General features: G+C 33.8%; 1 protein-coding gene and 1 pseudogene across 3 annotated transcripts in view; both read right to left on the bottom strand.

Moving 5' to 3' along the window:
* Positions 1-19,942, bottom strand: part of LRBA (LPS responsive beige-like anchor protein) — a 723,035-nt gene that overhangs the window by 434,501 nt on the left and 268,592 nt on the right. For all 3 annotated transcript variants that reach the window (XM_024764049.1, XM_024764050.1, XM_024764051.1), the window contains one exon: positions 16,253-16,361. In XM_024764049.1, the coding sequence (XP_024619817.1) occupies positions 16,253-16,361 (109 nt within the window). The remainder of the gene's footprint in view (positions 1-16,252; positions 16,362-19,942) is intronic.
* LOC112412375 (60S ribosomal protein L31 pseudogene) lies at positions 466-7,920 on the bottom strand (annotated as a pseudogene).

Below are 19,942 nucleotides of genomic sequence, written 5' to 3'. Positions count from 1 at the left end.
AACAACAGCGCTGTGAACATTCGTGTATATGGTTTTCTGTGGATGTTATGTTCTCAATTCTTTTGGATATGTACCTAATAGAATTACTGAGTCACATGGTAACTATAATTAACCATTTAAGAAACTGAAAACCTGTTTGCCAACATGGCTGCCCCATTTTACATTCCCATTATTGGCATACAAGTGTTCTAATTTTATTACATCCCCACTAACTCCTGTTATTAGCTGACTTTTTTAATGAAAACCATCCTAGTAGGTATGAAATGGTATCTTATTATGCTTTCGATTTGCCATTTCCTTATTGATAACAATGTTAAGTATCTTTTCATGTGCATATTGGCCATTTGTATATCATCCTCAGAGAAATATCTATTCAAATTCTCTGCCTATTTTTAAATTGTGTTATATGTCTCCTTATTGGGTTTTTTTTTTTTTTTTTTTTGCAGTTTTATGACTACTTGACAATCAAGAGTTAGTTCTCATCCACATTGTCTGTAGATTTTTGAAAGAGGTGACAGGTACCTAGGTAACCAATGGATAGCACTTGTTTGATGATTCTTCATCCTCTTTCCATCTTCTGGGCTACAGCACCCAGATAAGGTAAGGGATACTCCTCATTCCATTGGCCCAGACAGCTTTATTGAGCCCAGTGTCAATGCACACATCAGGAGTTCCCATCTTCTTCATGGCAAATTTCTGGATCTCTTTGAGTGCCGGAAGGCCATGCCTCTTGCAGCCCTCAGTATGGATGCACTTGTGAATGCGAATGGTGTATTCTTTGGTCACTACCTTGGTGATGGCAGAAGAGCCCATCTTCTTGCCACCCTTTTGGTAGGAGCCATTCTGTTGGGCCCAGGATGGAAAGAAAGAGCACAAAGTACTCTGAGAAAAGGAAAGCAGCATGGCAAGCACAACTTCCGGGTTGCCTGAAGGCAAGAGGAAGGGGATCCCTCTTTAATGTTGAGTGCTAAAAGTTCTTTGTATGTTCTAGATACTATACCCTTATCAAATATAAGATTTACAATCTGCTATTCCATTCTGTGGATTGTCTTTTTTCTTTCTTCATAGTACCTTTTGAACCCCAAATAATCTTAATTTTGATAAAGTCCAATTTATCTATTTGTTTTTTTGGTTTTGACTGTCACTTTTAAATTCTGGAAGACTGGAAGAATTACTGCTCCTATGATGAAAAGAGAGCTGAGCATGGGGCAGGTAAGATGTAATTCAGGTTGGAAATATCCAAAATATTTCAATCCTTTATCTTTCTGAATGAACTGTGGTATGTAATCTCTCCTTCTTTTCTCCCTAAATTTTAGCAATCATTTTTTAAATCATAGCTTTATAAGAAAAAAAAATTAGTAAAAGAAAAAAGTACTAAATGAACAATTGTGTTATTTCTCCAGTTTCACTCTGAACTTTGACAATATTGATGCATAAGCTATAACCACAAGGCCTAATTTCAAGTCCTATATTTCAAAAATTAAAGTAATAATGCAGGTATTTTTATTAATTCTCAAAGCTCCACAAAGTAAACCTGCCACTACTTATTCATTAAGTCTTATTAATAAATTAACTGTTGTTAACTATTGTTAATATGACATTACAACATTTTCCAATATTCTTCTGCTATAATTATCATAATAACTGACATTTTCAAGGACATGATTGTTTTTTTCTTCTAAATTATTTACATTAAAAAAATCTAAATAAAAATTAAGGCAAAGATAGGACTCATCTCAAAAAGATTTCCAAACGAATTGTGCTCGTTATAATTTTATGAGTAGCATTACTAGCATACCAGGTACAAAGAATTTTAATGGTTTTGCCATTTGAATTTGCACTTTTCCATTACTGACAAGCAGTACTCTCTTTCCAGTCTCCACCCTTCCTCCACATATCCATTACAGTTTTCATATTTTCCAAATTTATATTTTTATGTATTTAAATACTAATACCTCATAATTCATCTAAATTTTTTCCAATTTTCAATTTTAATATTCATTATTTTGGTCATACAATGTCTACAATGAGAATTTATAAATATATTCCTTTGAGATTGCCTGGTGTTTTGAAACTCCAGAAAATTATCCTCTTCAGAAATTTCAAAAGTTTATTATGTTGTATTCTGCTCTTGATCCCTAAAATAATTTCCACATATAATTTTCATACAGCTAATCGTATCTTACTGAACATCAAGCAAAACAGCCTAGTATATACATTTATCTTTTCAAATGGGACTGATAATCATTTATCTGAGTCTTTAAAAATTCCTACTGGAAACTTTCTTATGATGATAGATCAGAGTGTTGTGTGCTTTACGTTTTTTGTTTGTTTATCACATAAAAAAGACTAAATATAAGCTCAATATCAAATTAGGCCAATTAGAAATCCTCAATAAATTTCAAAGGTAGTAATTCCACATATCATACTATCTGCTTATAATGCAATAAAAAAACAAAATTTGAACAATAAAGGACAAATCCCTTGACTATTAAATAACTACCAGATTAAAAAGTATACTAAAAGTATACAAACTAAGAAAAATGAGTATGTCACATAATAAACAATAGGATGACATCACTGCTGTCCTCCGAATAATATTAATATTATTGTTTTTGTTCTCATTACTTAGAAAGGAATAAAAGTATGCTTTCAAATAAACAAGAAAAAAAAGAATGCAAGGGGAGGTAAAAAATATATTTGCCAAAACATTTAAGAGAATTAGAAAACAATTAACTCAACCAATCAATAAATAAATAAGTCCAACATTTGACTCTCTGAAAGATAAAAATAAAAGCTAATACATATATTTTATTTTTTGACAATACTAATTTACAAAAAAGGAAATCAACATCACTTGTAAATAATTATAAAACTCCTTTAAAAAGTTAGAATTGGTTATGTTTTTTAAAATATTCAAGCTGGTAGGATTTATTCCTATTAGAGAATCTAAAAAAAATTATTAACATACAGGATAATTTCTACAGATTCCATAATAAAACTATATAATAATCTTAAAGATAATGATGAAAATAAAACAGAAAATTCAGTAGCCACCTACAAAAGTACATAACAAAAAAATGCAGAGTACAAAATTATAAACTGCAGCACTTTTCATAATACGACAAGAATGTAAAAACCTTAAATGTCTAATAATGGAAGTCTGGCACTACAATAATAATTATATATACAGAAACATACAAAAATACAATGGAATACTACAAAGCAACCAAAAAAATGAGGAAGCTCAGTATATACTAATACACAGACACACACACAAAAAACAAGGTGCAAAAATGTGTATACTATGCATTCATATAAGAAAAATGAAACGTGACATATCTGTATTCCCTGCTTTTTAAAAGCATCCTTAAGACTGTAATTTGGTAAGTGGGTACTTACAGTGAACGAGTAAATGTGTATTTTTAAAAGACAGTAGGATACATGAGACCTTTGTACTACTTTTGCAACTTCTTATATTCTATAATTATTTCAAGTTAAAGTTAAAATAAAAACAACAGAGATAAACCATTGTTAAAGCTAAACAATGAATGCTTTTTATTTATATTTTTCTTTATTTTCTAAACTTTCTATAATAAATACATATCATATATGTGTGTATTCCTAATTTTATTAAATATGTATTAAATATGTATTTCCTAATTATAATTCTATAATTAGGAAAATAAATACTTATTTTAACTAAAGGAAAGCAAATGACCATCAATCACAAAAAATGCCAATATTAAACAGGTAAATTGGATAATTCATCATAACCCTAAAATTGGTCAAGTCTCTAATATTACATTTGTTAATCTGCTTCACACTCCTTCAGAACTGTCAAACATACGTTGAATAATATATTTTCTCAACAGCAAAATACTTCATGTAATACCCTGGCGTCAACAGAGGATATGAAGACAGAGACTACATTGGGTTACTTTTACAAGACCTGAGTTCTGGCTCAAAATTATCAGTTTTCTAGCTGTGTAACCAAGGCCAAATCAAATTCTCTCAATCTATCTTGCATACTTTCACAGATCTGTTGTGATGTTGAAAAGAGAAAATGTGTGTTAAACCACTTAGTATACAAATGTCCTAACAAAACAAGGTTAGGTGGCACAGGAGCACCTCCATACATAAGGCAAATGCTAACATCCATAAAAGGCTTTCTTCTCAAGTGCACACAGAACACTCTGCAGGATAGATCACATCTGGGTCACAAATCAAGCCTCAGTAAATTTAAGAAAGTTGAAATCGTCTCAAGCACCTTTTCCGACCACAGGCTAGGAGACTAGATATCCATTATAGGAAAAAACTATAAAAATACAAACACATGGAGGCTAAACAATACTCTACTAAACAACCAAGAGATCACTGAAGAAGTCAAAGAGGAAATCAAAAAACACCTAGAACCAAATGACAATGAAAACATGATAACCCAAAACCTATGGTATGCAGCAAAAGCAGTTCTAAGAGGGAAGTTTATAGCAATACAATTCCACCTCAAGAAACAAGAAAAATCTCAAATAAACAACCTAACCTTACGCTTAAAGCAATTAGAGAAAGAAGAACAAAAAAAAATCACGAAGTTCACAGAAGGAAACAACTCATAAAGATCTGATCAGAAATAAATAAAAAAGAAGGAAACGATAGCAAAGATCAATAAAGCTAAAACCTGGTTCTTTGAGAAGACAAACAAAATTGATACACCATGAGCCCAACCCATCAGGAAAAAAGGGAGAAGATTCAAATCAACACAATGAGAAATGAAAAAGGAGAAGTAACAACTGACACCGCAGAAATACAAAGGATCATGAGAGACTACTACAAGCAACTATATGCCAAAAAAATGGGCAACCTGGAAGAAATGGACACATTCTTAGAGAAGCACAACCTTCTGAGACTGAGCCAGGAAGAAATAGAAAATATAAACAGACCAATCACAAGCACTGAAATTGAAACTGTGATTAAAAATCTTCCAACAAACAAAAGCCCAGGACCAGGTGGCTTCACAGGCAAATTCTATCAAACGTTTAGAGAAGAGCTAACATCTATCCTTCTCAAACTCTTTCAAAATCTAGCAGAGGGAGGAACATTCCCAAACTCATTCTACAAGGCCACCATCACCCTGATACCGAAACCAGACAGAGATGTTACAAAAAAAGAAAACTACAGGCCAATATCACTGATGAACATAGATGCAAAGCTCCTCAACAGAATACTAGCAAACAAATCCAGAAGCACATTAAAAGGATCATACACCATGATCAATTGGGGTTTATCCCAAGAATATAAGGATTCTTCAATATACACAAATCATTCAAAGTAATACACCATATTAACAAATTGAAAAATAAAAACTATATGATAATCTCAATAGATGCAGAAAAAGCTTTTGACAAAATACAACACCCATTTTTGTTAAAAAACTCACCAGAAAGTAGGCACAGAGGGAACTTACCTCAACATAATAAAGGCCTTATATGACAAACCCACAGCCAACATCATTCTCAATGTTGAAAAACTGAAAGCATTTCCTCTAAGATCAGGAACAAGACAAGGGTGCCCACTCTCACCACTAATATTCAACACAGTTTTGGAACTTTCAGCCACGGCAATCAGAGAAGAAAAAGAAATAAAAGGAATACAAATTGGAAAACAAGAAGTAAAACAGTCACTGTTTGCAGATGACATGAAACTACACATAGAAAATCCTAAAGGTGCTACCAAAAAACTACTAGAGCTAATCAATGAATTTGGTAAAGTAGCAGGATACAAAAGTAATGCACAGAAATCTCTTGCATTCCTATACACTAACAACGAAAGATGAGAAGGAAATTAAGGAAACACTCCCATTCACCACTGCAACCAAAAGCATAAAATACCTAGGAATAAACCTACCTAAGGAGGCAAAAGACCTGCACGCAGAAAACCATAAGACACTGATGAAAGATATCAAAGATGATACAAACAGATGGAGAGATACACCATGTTATTGGATTGGAAGAATCAACATTGTGAAAATGACTATACTACCCAAAGCAATCTACAGACTGAATGCAATCCCTATCAAATTACCAATGGCATTTTTCACAGAACTAGGACAAGAAATTTTATAGTTTGTATGGAAACACAAAAGACCCCGAATATCCAAAGCAATTTTGATAAAGAAAAATGGAGCTGGAAGAATCAGGCTCCTTGACTTCAAACTGTACTACAAAACTACAATAATCAAGACAGTATGGTACTGGCACAAAAACAGAAATATAGATCAATGGAACAGGATAGAAAGCCCAGAGATAAACCCACACACATATGGTCACCTTATCTTTGACAAAGGAGGCAAGAATATACAATGGAGAAAAGACAGCCTCTTCAATAAGTGGTGCTGGGAAAACTAGACAGCTACATGTAAAAGAATGAAATTAGAAAACTTCCTAACACCATACAGAAAAATAAACTCAAAATGGATTAAAGACCTGAATGTAAGGCCAGACACTATAAAATTCTTAGAGGAAAACATAGGCAGAGCACTCTATGACATAAATCACAGCAAGATCCTTTTTGACCCACCTCCTAGAGAAATGGAAATAAGAACAAACAAATGGGACCGAATGAAACTTAAAAGCTTTTGCACAACAAAGGAAACCATAAACAAGAGAAAAAGACAACCCTCAGAATGGGAGAAAATATTTGCAAATGAAGCAACTGACAAAGGATTAATCTCCAAAATATACAAGCAGCTCAATATCAAAAAAACAAACAACCTAATCCAGAATTGGGCGGAAGACCTAAATAGACACTTCTCCAAAGAAGACGTACAGACTGCTAACAAACACAGGAAAAGATGCTCAACATCATGAATCATTAGAGAGATGCAAATCAAAACCACAATGAGGTTATCACCTGACACCGGTCAGAATGGCCATCATCAAAAAAATTTATAAACAATAAATGCTGGAGAGGGTGTGGAGAAAAGGGAACACTCCTGTACTGTTGGTGGGAATGTAAATTGATACAGCCACTATGGAGAACAGTATGGAGATTCCTTAAAAACCTAAAAATAGAGCTACCATACGACCCAGCAATCCCACTACTGGGCATATACCCTGAGAAAAACATAATTCAGAAAGGTACATGTGGGCGTCCCTGGTGGTGCAGTGGTTGAGAGTCCGCTTGCCGATGCAGGGAACACAGGGTCATGCCCCAGTCCGGGAAGTTCCCACATGCCGCAGAGCGGCTGGGCCCATGAGCCATGGCCGCTGAGCCTGCGCGTCCGGAGCCTGTGCTCCGCAACGGGAGAGGCCACAACAGTGAGAGGCCCACGTACCGGAAAAAAAACAAAACAAACAAAACAAAACAAAACAAAACACACAAAGAAAACAAAAAGGTACATGTACCACAATGTTCATTTCAGCACTATTTACAATAGCCAGGACATGGAAGCAACCTAAATGTCCATCGACACATGAATGGATAAAGAAGATGTGGCACATATACACAATGGTCAGCCATTAAAAGGAACAAAATTGAGTTATTTGTAATGAGGTGGATGGACTTAGATTGTCATACAGAGTGAAGTAAGTCAGAAAGAGAAAAACAAATACCGTATGCTAACGCATATATAGGGAATCTATAAAAACGGTACTCATGAAGCTAGCGGCAGGGCAGGAATAAAGACGCAGACATAGAGATGGTACTTGAGGACACAGAGCAGGGAGGGAATGCTGGGGCGAAGTGAGGGAGGGAGTAGCACTGATATATATACACTTCCAAATGTAAAATGAATAGCTAGTGGGAAGCTGCTGCGTAACACAGGGAGATCAACTCGATGTTTTGTGATGACCTAGAGAGGTGGGATAGGGAGGGTGGGAGGGAGGCTCAAGATGGAGGGGATATGGGGATATATGTATACATATAGCTGATTCACTTTGTTGTACAGCAGAAACTAACACAACATTGTAAAGCAATTATACTCCAATAACGATGTAAAAAAAAAAAAAAAAAAGTTAGTTGGTCCTAACTTTGTATCATACTACTTGACTTGGGCTTGAATCCTAGCTTCACCATATATTAGCTATAAGACCTAGAACAAATTATTTAACCTCTCTGTACTTCACATTTCCTTACCTGTAAACCAAGACAATGATAATAACAATATTTACATCAAAGAGTTGATATAAAGAATTTTTTTTGCTTGTTAACAGCCTACATAAATAAGTGCTGTCATAGAAGTGTTCACTAATATTAAAAAATGCAAAAGTGGGACTTCCCTGGTGCACAGTGGTTAAGAATCCGCCTGCCAATGCAGGGGATATGGGTTCAATCCCTGGTCCGGGAAGATCCCACATGCCGCAGAGCAAATAATCCCATGTGCCACAACTACTGAGCCTGCATTCTAGAGCCCATGAGCCACAACTACGGAAGCCCGCGTGCCTAGATCCCGTGTTCTGCAATAAGAGAAACCACTGCAATGAGAAGCCCGCACACCGCAACAAAGAGTAGCCACCGCCTGCCGCAACTAGAGAAAGCCCACGTGCAGCAACGAAGACCCAAAGCAGCCAAAAATAAACAAATAAAATGTATTAAAAAAATGCAAAAGTACTTAAATGGCAAAAAAAAAATCACTACTTTATTGAAGAATATTTTGTTTGCTAATATGATAAAATATTTGAAATCCTTCAACTAAAAGAAAAATCTATAGATTGCTATATTAATAATTGATCAAGCGCTTTTATGCCCTTTTATTTCATAAAAAAGACTGTTTTTATTACTTCAACTAAGCTGACCTGCCACCTACTTTACCATTCCATTGAAGCTAATAAGAATTGAGTTCTACTCTATAATAGATAAAATTCAAAGCAACATCAGACAAAAGCGCATTACGACATTCTTACTGAAATGGACTTTAACTTACACAGATTCGTAAAAACAAAGCTATTAAATGATAATCCTGATCACATGTTTTACAGATATAACACATCAGTTTAAATAAACTAAACTTTGATAGACAACTTTTTAACAAAAGATTGTCATGAATTGTGTACACCCACACATACACTATACTTACAAGACAGCGTATAGTGTTTTGCACAACATAGTTTTTTAATAAACATTCTGTTTACAACTGTAGGATTAAATAATAAAGTTAAGATGTGCACCCAATCAATGATGTCATGACATTCAAGGACCATCTACATAAATCAAAAGCAGAAGATGTCAAGGATATCCCACTCCAGTGATAATCATGTAATGAACTAAAGAGATGTGCATTTCAGATCTACACTGTCATCAATCCCTTGATAATAAATGAAACAAGTCAGCTACTTTACAACCACAAATGGTATATTAAATACATGACATCTCTTTTTTGAAGGAGGAAGTAACTAGCAGTAGCAAAAGTTCAAATATATTATTTAAGAATGCACAACATGAATTCAAGGCTGAATATAGATAACCTTTAGAATATAAGCTGCCTAGGAAAAAATATGTTTCATCTTGTAGAGTATTATTTAAGATTTAAGACCAATGTAGTTAGAAATATATTAAACATGAACATGCCTCAATCAATTGGGGTTCTGTGGTATAAATAAAGGGAATTCTATTTCTATGAAAATATTAAAAATGTTTGCTCTCTTAAAATTGACTCTCATGTGAAACAAATACATTTTCTCCACTAAAAATTCAAGTAACAATAAAATCAGTTCGTAAGTATTTGTTTCTATTTAGATATTTTATAATCATGCTTTAGAACATTACTATAAATATTATAAATCTCATAGCAAGATTATAAAGATTAAAATGAAAAACTAGTAGAAAGTGTAAAATTAAATTAGCTTAGAATACAGCTGTTGTATATGCCAGGATTAAATCCTATTCACACATTCTATGGAAATCTAATAAAATGTGAAACAAATACACAGATTAGTGATTAAGAGATAAACTGCCTAGATCTGGATTCCAGTTGTTAATTCTGGGTTATTTCCTCTTTATGCCGTTTTCTCATTTATAAAATGAGAGATAATAACAGTACTAGTTCAGAGGTTTATTGTAAGAATTAAAATAGTTAAAACTTATAAAGCACCCATGACAGTTTCTGAGCCAACATAAGGACTCATGAAATATAAGCTACAATTGTCACCATTATCCCTTATCTAAATTGCAAATGTATGTACCATTTGGGTCAGATCAATTTAATTTCTTGTACTGCACACTGTTTTAGAAGTATTTTTCCTCTTTTCAATTCCACATGTTTTCTCCTTCCTCATTCTCTCAATTCATTCACATAAGAACACATATATCACCAGCACCATGATCACTAAAACTTAAAAGAATGAACTGCAATCTCAACCCAGAGTTACAAAGGAACTTCTCCATAACCAATTAGAAAGGACACTAAGGAATACGTTCCAGGTTAAGATATTAGGCTGAAATGGCAATTTTAAAAGTTTTTTCTTCCTTCAAATCCTAAACAAATTAGCAAAAACAAAAATATTGAACAACAACCAATAAAACCCTAACAAAAATAACCAAAATAAAAGAAACATAACATAAACTACCAAACATTAAAAAACTGGTTACCTTGGGGAAATTAAACATACTGGTATTAGAACTAAGGTTGCAGTAAGCTCAGTTCCTAACCATGTCCCCGAAGCAATGTTGGTAAACTAACAACATTCTGATAATTGTTCTTAATGCCTTCATATATGGAGAGACACAAACCGAGTAACTACTGTTCTCTCTTGTTTCCTCTTATTGAAGATGCTAGAAAAATCTACAGTGCAAAAATTGGTGAAACAAGGAAGTGAAAAATAGGGCTGACTTCCCAGGGCAGTAGCCTCCAGAGTACTCTCTGAAATGACGGATCATGATTTACAGCCTAAGCACTTTTTCCCTGATGAGAATTGTCCATAGTTTCTAATAAGATGGAATGAACTTGGTAGAAAATACTTAACGAAATCTTGTAAAAGAAAGCAAGACTTAGGTGTGCTACGAAGGCCTCCTCACCTACGTCGAAGATCTCTCTCCCTCTTTTCATAATAGGCAAACAAAACTGGGCAAAAATCAAATTTCAAACATCAAAGTGTAGCTCAGTGACCGAAAAAATTAGCTTTAGCTTTAGAGACAGTGAGAAGGGAAGGAGTCACCAAGATATTATGTCTGTGTAAGCCAAACAGTAGTTATGCAAACATAAATTGCCAATCAATGAATAAATAAAAAACAAATAAAATATTTAAATAAAACTGGAAGATTCTATACAAAAGACAAAGAATATATAACAAAAAAATGAAAGGAAATTCCTCATGATTATTTTCTTCTAAAAAACAACATAAAAATATACCTCAAAAAAAAACAAAAAAAATAAAAGTCAAGATAAGAGAAAAAGGTAGAGAGGCTGAAGATCTAAATAAACAAAATGAAGAACAAAACAATCATTATAGGCAAACCACAGACAGAGAAAATAAAACATTAAAAACTTTACTCATGACTGGAGATCAAAGAAAGTAAAGCAATTAAGAAATAACTAATAGATATGAAAGATGGACATATCTAACATAGATTTATGTGTCACTAAGAAAAAGAAAATAAAATGCAAAAGATAGTTCACATTTTAATTTACAGAAATTACTAAGAACTGAAGGAAAAATCTGAATTTTCAGATTATAACAAAAAAACTATGTTCCAGGAACTTTTGATAAATAATGCTCAATATTAAGTCATATTCCTGTTAAGAAATCAACTCCATGGACAAATAAATCTCAGACAAAAACAAACAAATTATCAACTAAGGGAAAATATCAGGCTGGCCTCAAACTTCTCTGAAAGCAACGTTCAAAGCCAAAATACAATGAAGCAATGTCTATAAAGTTCTAAAGGAATGCAAGGGTTAGCCAAGAATATTCAATCCATCAGGATGTCATTCAGATATAATGACAGCTGGCAAATATTCTTAAACATGAAAGAATTCTAAATTTACAGCACACATGAACCTTTTGTTGCGGGGAGGGGAGGAGATGAAACCTAGCCAATTAAGAATTGAGTCAATATTCACACAGTGGAATACTATAGGAATAAGAGGGAACAATCTAATAGCGTAACATAATAACATAAAACTCAATGCTGAGTGAAAAAATGATGGCACAAAAGAATATATATTGTATTATTACATTTATATAAAATACAAATTCATTTATGGTGTTGGAAGACAGGATAGTAGTGGTCCTTAAAAGGTTATAGACTAGAAGGGGGCTCTAAATTGCTGGTAATATTTTATTTCTTAATCTGAGGACTGATTACCCAGGTGTGGTCAGTTTGTGAAAATTCATTGAACTGCACACTACTGATATGTGCACATTTCCATATGTATATTTTTTTCAGTCAAATTTAAACAGAGCATAATAAATGGTAAAATATATGTTTCTCCTACTTTTCTTTCTGGGAAAAACAAAAAAAAGAATTGAGTCCAAAGAAAGAACCTGGGGGAAATTAAGAAATTATTATGACTAATAAAAGAGGGGGGTGGGGTAATGAATTCACTTAAATATATTACAAACACTCAAGTACTAGCAGAATTGTTAAAATAAATGAGTGTTACATATTTAGACAATATGTAAAATATAACTTTAAAAATTAGAAGTTGAAGAGACAAAAATGAAAAAGAATTATGAGAGGACTAATATCTTCAATTTTCATAGCAGGTTGTGGATTAAAGTATGCAATTTAAAAAACAAAGATATGAATAAAGCTCTTATTTAAAAAAATCAAGCTCTTCATTTTTTGATAATTTATTAACATCCTGTTCATTGAGAAAATGATGGTTCTTTTGTTAAAGAAACATTTTCTTGTTTTTCCATTGTTTTTATTTTCTTAAACTTACATACAACACTGCAATAAGCAGGTTTACATATCTATGCTTATATACTATTACTTTTTCTTAAAGATATATTCACAGAATAGGGTTATTGAGTAAATGGGTGTGTGTGCACATGCCTATATAATTATTATTAAAATACATATGAACATATTGCCTTCCCATAACACAAAAATGTACATTTCCACTAAAAATATAATACCATTGCCATCTCATCTCCCCTATCTCCTTCAACAGTACTAGCTATCACTCTTTCTTTCTCTCAACCTGAGAACAGAGAAGTTATATCATAATTTCTCTAATTTACATTTCCCTAAATATTTGTGTAATATTCAATCATTTGAGTACCATTCTAAATGCTACTGGTAACTTATATTCTTCTGTGAAATCCTTATTCCTGTCCTCTGAATATTTGCCCGTTGGGTCAATTTTTCACTTATCTCATGAGAATTATTAATATAGTAAACATATTAATTTATCAGTCTTTCCATGTTCCATTATGTCTTTCCATGTTGTTGATGGTATGTTTCCTCAGCTTAATATTATATGTAGTAACAGACGCTTACTTTTTATACTTTCTAAGTGGCCTGTCTTGGTTTCAAAATTCTCCCATATGCCTCAGTGCCACTTTTACAGTTTTCCAAATCTGTTTCTAAAATACTTACTATGTCATCTTTCATCCTATATCCTTACTCTATCTGGAAGATTTTTTATATATATTGTCTTTATAGTATTGTTTTAATTAGTATTGTTTATCTGGGAAATCAAGTATATCCTCAATATTTTATTTCATAAATCTTAGGGCTACACTAATGCATTTCTTTTCCCACATTAACTGGATATTTGCAGATCCAAATATATTTTGTGGAAGATTTTGATATTTAGATATTTTTAAAGGTATATTTAAATTTCAAATACTCCACTGTTATTCTAATGGAATGATATGCTAATGTTACTGTATTGAATTTACATATTAATTTGAGAAAAACTGACATCTTTTGGGGCAGTAATATTTTCTCTTTTTGACTATAAAGAACATTATGAAGACATTTGGAAAAATATGAATAAGGTCTCTATTTAAATAATAGCATTGCACCAGTGAAAATTTTCTGATTTGATAACTGTACAAGATTAAAACAGAAAATGGGCATAGGAAATTCTCACTTAAGTAATTAGGGGTAAAAGGGTATCATGGCTTCAACTTACTCTCAAGTGCAGAAAACCAAAGAAAAACAGGAGAGAAGCAAATGTGTTAAACTTTTAACAACTACAGAATCTAGGAGAGTGTTGAGGGTAGTTCTTGTACTACTCATTACTCTCCTATAAGTCTCAAATTATTTCAAAATAAAAGAAGGATTCTATGTCTCTGTTGCTGTCTCTCTCTCTTACACACACAGAGCAAGTTACACTACCCAGCATGGAATGATTCTCCAGCAGTTTATATTTTGTATTGTATTAATGAGATTTTATACTTTTGTTACAAACAGTGTCTGTACATTTCTTAGAGAATTCAACCCAAAATAGTACTTTTGTCCTAACTGTATACATTTCTGATTTCCATTCTTAGCTGGCTACTGCTTGCTACTCAAAAGATAATCTATTAATTTGTCTGCATATTTATCTTATATCCAATAATCTTACTAAAGTCCCTATTAATTCTGGTAGAAAAATATTCAAGAATCTCTTACATTTTCCTAGATCATAGCATAAGCAATCTGAAAGTAATATTACATCTTCTTTATCTACCAATTATATTAACAATATCTTGCACTTACAAAAACATTTAAAAATTTTGTTAATGTTAATAGAAGATATCAATCACTCTTTTTTCTTGATTTTAATAGAAACGGCTTGAAACATTTTAAATAATACTTAGTAAATAGTCATTATCATATTTAGATTGTTTTCTGATATACATGATTTTTTCTCAGTTTCATTAGAGCTGGATACTAAAATTTGTACTATGCTTTTTTCTACATTTATTGATATATTCGCATCATTTTCCTATTTTTAATTTGGTGATATAATTTATTTTATAGGTAGATATCTTAATACCAAATCATCTTTAGCATCCATAAATAAATTATAAGCAGTCTACACTATACAGCTAACCCTTGAAAAACATGGAGGTTAATACACATATAATTTATAGTCAGCCTTCCATATCCAAGGTTCCTCCACATCTGTAATTTCAACCAACCGCAGACTCTGTGGTACTCTAGTATTTACTATCAAAAAATACTGGCTGATGGGCTTCCCTGGTGGCACAGTGGTTGAGAGTCTGCCTGCCGATGCAGGGGATGCAGGTTCGTGCCCCGATCCAGGAAGATCCCACATGCCGCAGAGCGGCTGGGCCCGTGAGCCACGGCCGCTGAGCCTGCGCGTCCAGAGCCTCTGCTCCGCAATGGGAGAGGCCACAAGAGTGAGAGACCCGCGTACCGCAAGAAAAATAAAAATAAAAAATACTGGCTGATAAGTGGACCCCCCAGTTCAAACCTCTGTTGTTCAAGAGTCAATTGTATAGTTCCTTCATTACATTGTTGGATTATGTTGGTTAAAGTTTTAGTTAGAATTTTGTGACTATATTGTTAACTGAAATTTGTCTTCTACAGTTTTATTTTTCCAGTATCTTTTTTCATACTATGAAGGGTGTATAAAATGAACTAAAAAAAAAAAAAAAAAAAAAAAAAGAACTGGGAGAGGTTTTCATCATTTTTAATGTACCAGAGAAATGTCAGCAACATGTGAATTATCCACTCTTAATATATTAGAAAGAACCCAGATGGTGCTTTTAAAATTTTTTTTTTCAAATTTTTAACAAATGTTCCTGTCAAATGCTTCTAGTTCACCTTAAGTGTGAATTTTTGTAATTTATACAGCTATAACACCATTAATTTCCTCTATGAATTCACGTTTGTTACACATGTTCAGAAGCAACTGCTGAGACAAGCACTGGCCCAGGATGGGTCTTTCACTTTGTCGCCCCTGTGAGGATCCAAGAAGAAAGCTGTATTCTCCCTCATTTCCTCAGCTACCACCTCAAGGTTAAAGAAACTTCATGTCGCTTGTTCAGCTTCTCTCTAGAAACCTAAAGGATCTCATCTACCATAGGGGTTTTCATTTCCAGTTAACTAGCTCTGTCATGCCAAGAGAGGGCAAAAATCCTTCACTATTTACTTTATTGGAAAACTATCAAAGCCAAGGCTACAGAGTCTTGCACTATCTGCCTAGAATCCCCATGATTCTCTCACAAATTTATTTTTAATTTTTTGATAATACATGTTTGCTAAGACCATGCTGCCATTTTGTCTACACAGTTTCCCATGACTAACATTTTTAAATGGTACCTTCCTCACACCACTCCTAGGTTTAACCTACCTCAAATTCCGCATGTCTGTGAACATCCTCTGCTCGCTGCCTGCTCAGGATAAATTCAGCTTCATTCGCTACTCTTACTAGGTGATCCTTCATGGTTTGGCTAAGCAACCTATAAAGAGATAAACATCATCAAATAAATATATGTATACACATGACATATATGATTATTCATTGCTCAAAGGTGATGTATTTTATTACTTGGGAGAGCAAAGAACATTTACTCCCCTTTTCTGACATCACACCAAATGAAGGACCGTTATTTTACACTAAATAATTGAAGAACACAACAGCCAAAAGTTATCCTTCTGGCAACAGCAGATTCGCTTTTATCAAACTATCCAAGAAAAGCAACTGAAAATGCTAGATTAAATTTATCTTTTAATCTTTTTTAAGGTATTGGAGAGTTTCCAAGGTAGCCAAGATTTAAACAGCCAGGATCCTAGAGAAGATGTTCAGCATGACCTTTCCCATTGACACATTTGCTATTCACAGGTGGGAATAGAGAAGCTAAACAGAGCTGTTATAAGTCTTATAGAGCTGGGAGACAAAAATTGAATTTTATAACCTGTCAAGGTAGAGGAATCCTAGTAGTTTACCAAGGCTTACAAAAGGAGTCCAAGTATACCCCAGGAAACAGACAACAGTTCTCAAAAACATGAAAACAGACCCTCAAACAACATTATGGAATTTGCACGTAGATTAACTGGCAGTCAAATAACTAAACAAAATTTTCAGAATCTCATATGGTGAGAAGAAAAAAAAAAAACAACATAAAGAACAGTGCTGTAGACTCACTGTAAAAGCCTGGGCTTTAAGAAGACCTAGAAGGGCTGCGAGATAGGAGTAGGCAAACTGTAAATAAGGCAACTCTCACAAAGATTTTAAAAATTCCACCTTTGAATCAGCTCAGTCTTAAATTAAAATAATTGGCACCTAATTTAACTGTTAATCAAAAATCAAAAGGAAATCCTCTCTACAGGAAGATATCATCATCTAGAGACTGTCAAATACAATTTCCTGCATTATTAAATACAATGTCCAACATTTAATCACAAATGAATGTGACATATACATGCTACTATATAATAAAATGAATAACTAATAAGTACCTACTGTATAGCACAGGGAACTCTACTCAATACTTTGTAATGACCTATATGGGAAAAGAATCTAAAAAAGAGTGGCTATATGTATATGTATAACTGATTCACAGGAACTAACACAACATTGTAAATCAACTATACTCCAATAAAATATTTTTTTAAAAATCACCAGTGAACAGGTAAAATAAGAGACAACAACAAGTGAATGAAAACCAAACAAAAGCCAACTCATAGAAAATCAAGACAGTAAAGTTTCGATAGCCTCATCCATCAAAGGGCAGAGAGCAGAGGCAAGAAGAACTACAATCCTGCAGCCTGTGGAAAGAAAACCGCAATCACAGAAAGATGCACAAAATGAAAAGGCAGAGGACCATGTCCAGATGAAGGAACAACATAAAACCCCAGAAAAACAACTCAATGAAGTGGAGATAGGCAACCTTCCAGAAAAAGAATTCAGAATGATAGTGAAGATGATCCAGGACCTCGGAAAAAGAATGGAGGCAAAGATCAAGAAGATGCAAGAAATGTTTAACAAAGACCTAGAAGAATTAAAGAACAAACAAACAGAGAAGAACAATACAATAAACTAAATGAAAAATATACTAGAAGGAATCAATAGCAGAATCACTGAGGCAGAAGAATGGATAAGTGACCTGGAAGACAGAATGCTGGAAATCACTGCTGTGGAACAGAATAAAGAAAAAAGAATGAAAAGAAATGAAGACAGCCTAAGAGACCTCTGGGACAACAGTAAATGTACCAACATTCACATTTTAGGGTCCCAAAATGAGAAGAGAGAGAGAAAGAACCCGAGAAAATATATGAAGAGATTATAGTCGAAAACTTCCCTAACATGGGAAAGGAAATAGCCACCCAAGTCCAGGAAGTGCAGAGAGTCCAAGGCAGGATAAACCCAAGGAGAAACATGCCAAGACACATAGTAATCAAATGGGCAAAAATTAAAGACAAAGAAAAATTATTGAAAGCAACAAGAGAAAAACAACAAATAACATACAAGGGAACTCCCATAAGGTTAATAGCTGATTTCTCAGCAGAAACTCTGCAAGCCAGAAGGGAGTGGCGCAATATATTTAAAGTGATGAAAGGGAAGAACCTACAACCAAGAATACTCTACCCAGCAAGGATCTCATTCAGATTTGATGGAGAAATCAAAAGCTTCACAGACAAGCAAAAGCTAAGAGAATTCAGCACCACCAAACCAGCTCTACAACAAATGTTAAAGGAACTTCTCTAAGTGGGAAACACAAGAGAAAAAAAGGACCTACAAAAACAAACCCAAAACAATTAAGAAAATGGTAACAGGAGCATATATATCATTCCTTAAATGTGAATGGATTAAATGCTCCAACCAAAAGGCACAGGCTCGCTGAATGGATACAAAAAGAAGACCCACCTGTATGCTGTCTACAAGAGACACAGTTCAGAACTAGAGACAGATACAGACTGAAAGTGAGGGGATAGAAAAAGATATGCCATGCTAATGGAAATCAAAAGAAAGCTGGAGTAGCAATACTCGTATCAGATAAAATAGACTTTAAGATAACGAATGTTACAAGAGACAAGGAAAGACACTACATAATGATCAAGGGATCAATCCAAGAAGAAAATATAACAATTATAAATATATATGCACCAAACAGAGAAGCACCTCAATACATAAGGCTAACAGCTATAAAAGAGGAAATCAACAGTAATATAATAATAGTGGGGGACTTTAACACCTCACTTACACCAATGGACAGATCATGCAAACAGAAAATAAGGAAACACAAGCTTTAAATGACACAACAGACCAGATAGTTTTAATTAATATTTATAGGACATTCCACCCGAAAACAGCAGATTATATTTTCTTCTCAAGTACACATGGAACATTCTGCAGAATAGATCACATCTTGGGTCACAAATCAAGCTTTGGTAAATTTAAGAAAATTAAAATCATATCAAGCATCTTTTCTGACCACAACGCTAGGAGACTAGAAATAAATTACAGAGAAAAAACTGTAAAAAACACAAACACATGGAGGCTAAACAATACGCTACTAAATAACCAAGAGATCACTGAAGAAATCAAACAGGAAATCAAAAAATACCTAGAACCAAATGACAATGTGAATACAATGAACCAAAACCTATGGGAGGCAGCAAAAGCAGTTCTAAGAGGGAAATTTATAGCAATACAATCTTACCTCAAGAAACAACACAAATCTCAGATAAACAATCTAACCTTACACCTAAAGGAACTAGAGAAAGAAGAACAAACAAAACCCAAAGTTAGTAGAAGGAAAGAAATCATAAAGATCAGAGCAGAGATAAATGAAATAGAAACAAACAAAAAAAATCAACAGCAAAGATCAATAAAACTAAAAGCCAGTTCTTTGAGAAGATAAACAAAATTGATAAACCTTTAGCCAGATTCATCAAGAAAAAGAGTGGAGAGGCGCTTCCCTGGTGGTGCACTGGTTGAGAGTCCGCCTGCTGATGCAGGGGACATGGGTTCGTGCCCAGGTCTGGGAGGATCCCACATGCCGCGGAGTGGCTGGGCCCATGAGCCATGGTCGCTGGG

The sequence above is a fragment of the Neophocaena asiaeorientalis genome, unplaced genomic scaffold (genome assembly GCF_003031525.2).
Source record: "Neophocaena asiaeorientalis asiaeorientalis breed wild unplaced genomic scaffold, Neophocaena_asiaeorientalis_V1.1 scaffold594, whole genome shotgun sequence".
Lineage (NCBI taxonomy): Eukaryota > Metazoa > Chordata > Mammalia > Artiodactyla > Phocoenidae > Neophocaena > Neophocaena asiaeorientalis.
Note: the sequence above shows the minus strand (reverse complement) of the source record. Positions and strands in the feature narration are given on the sequence as shown.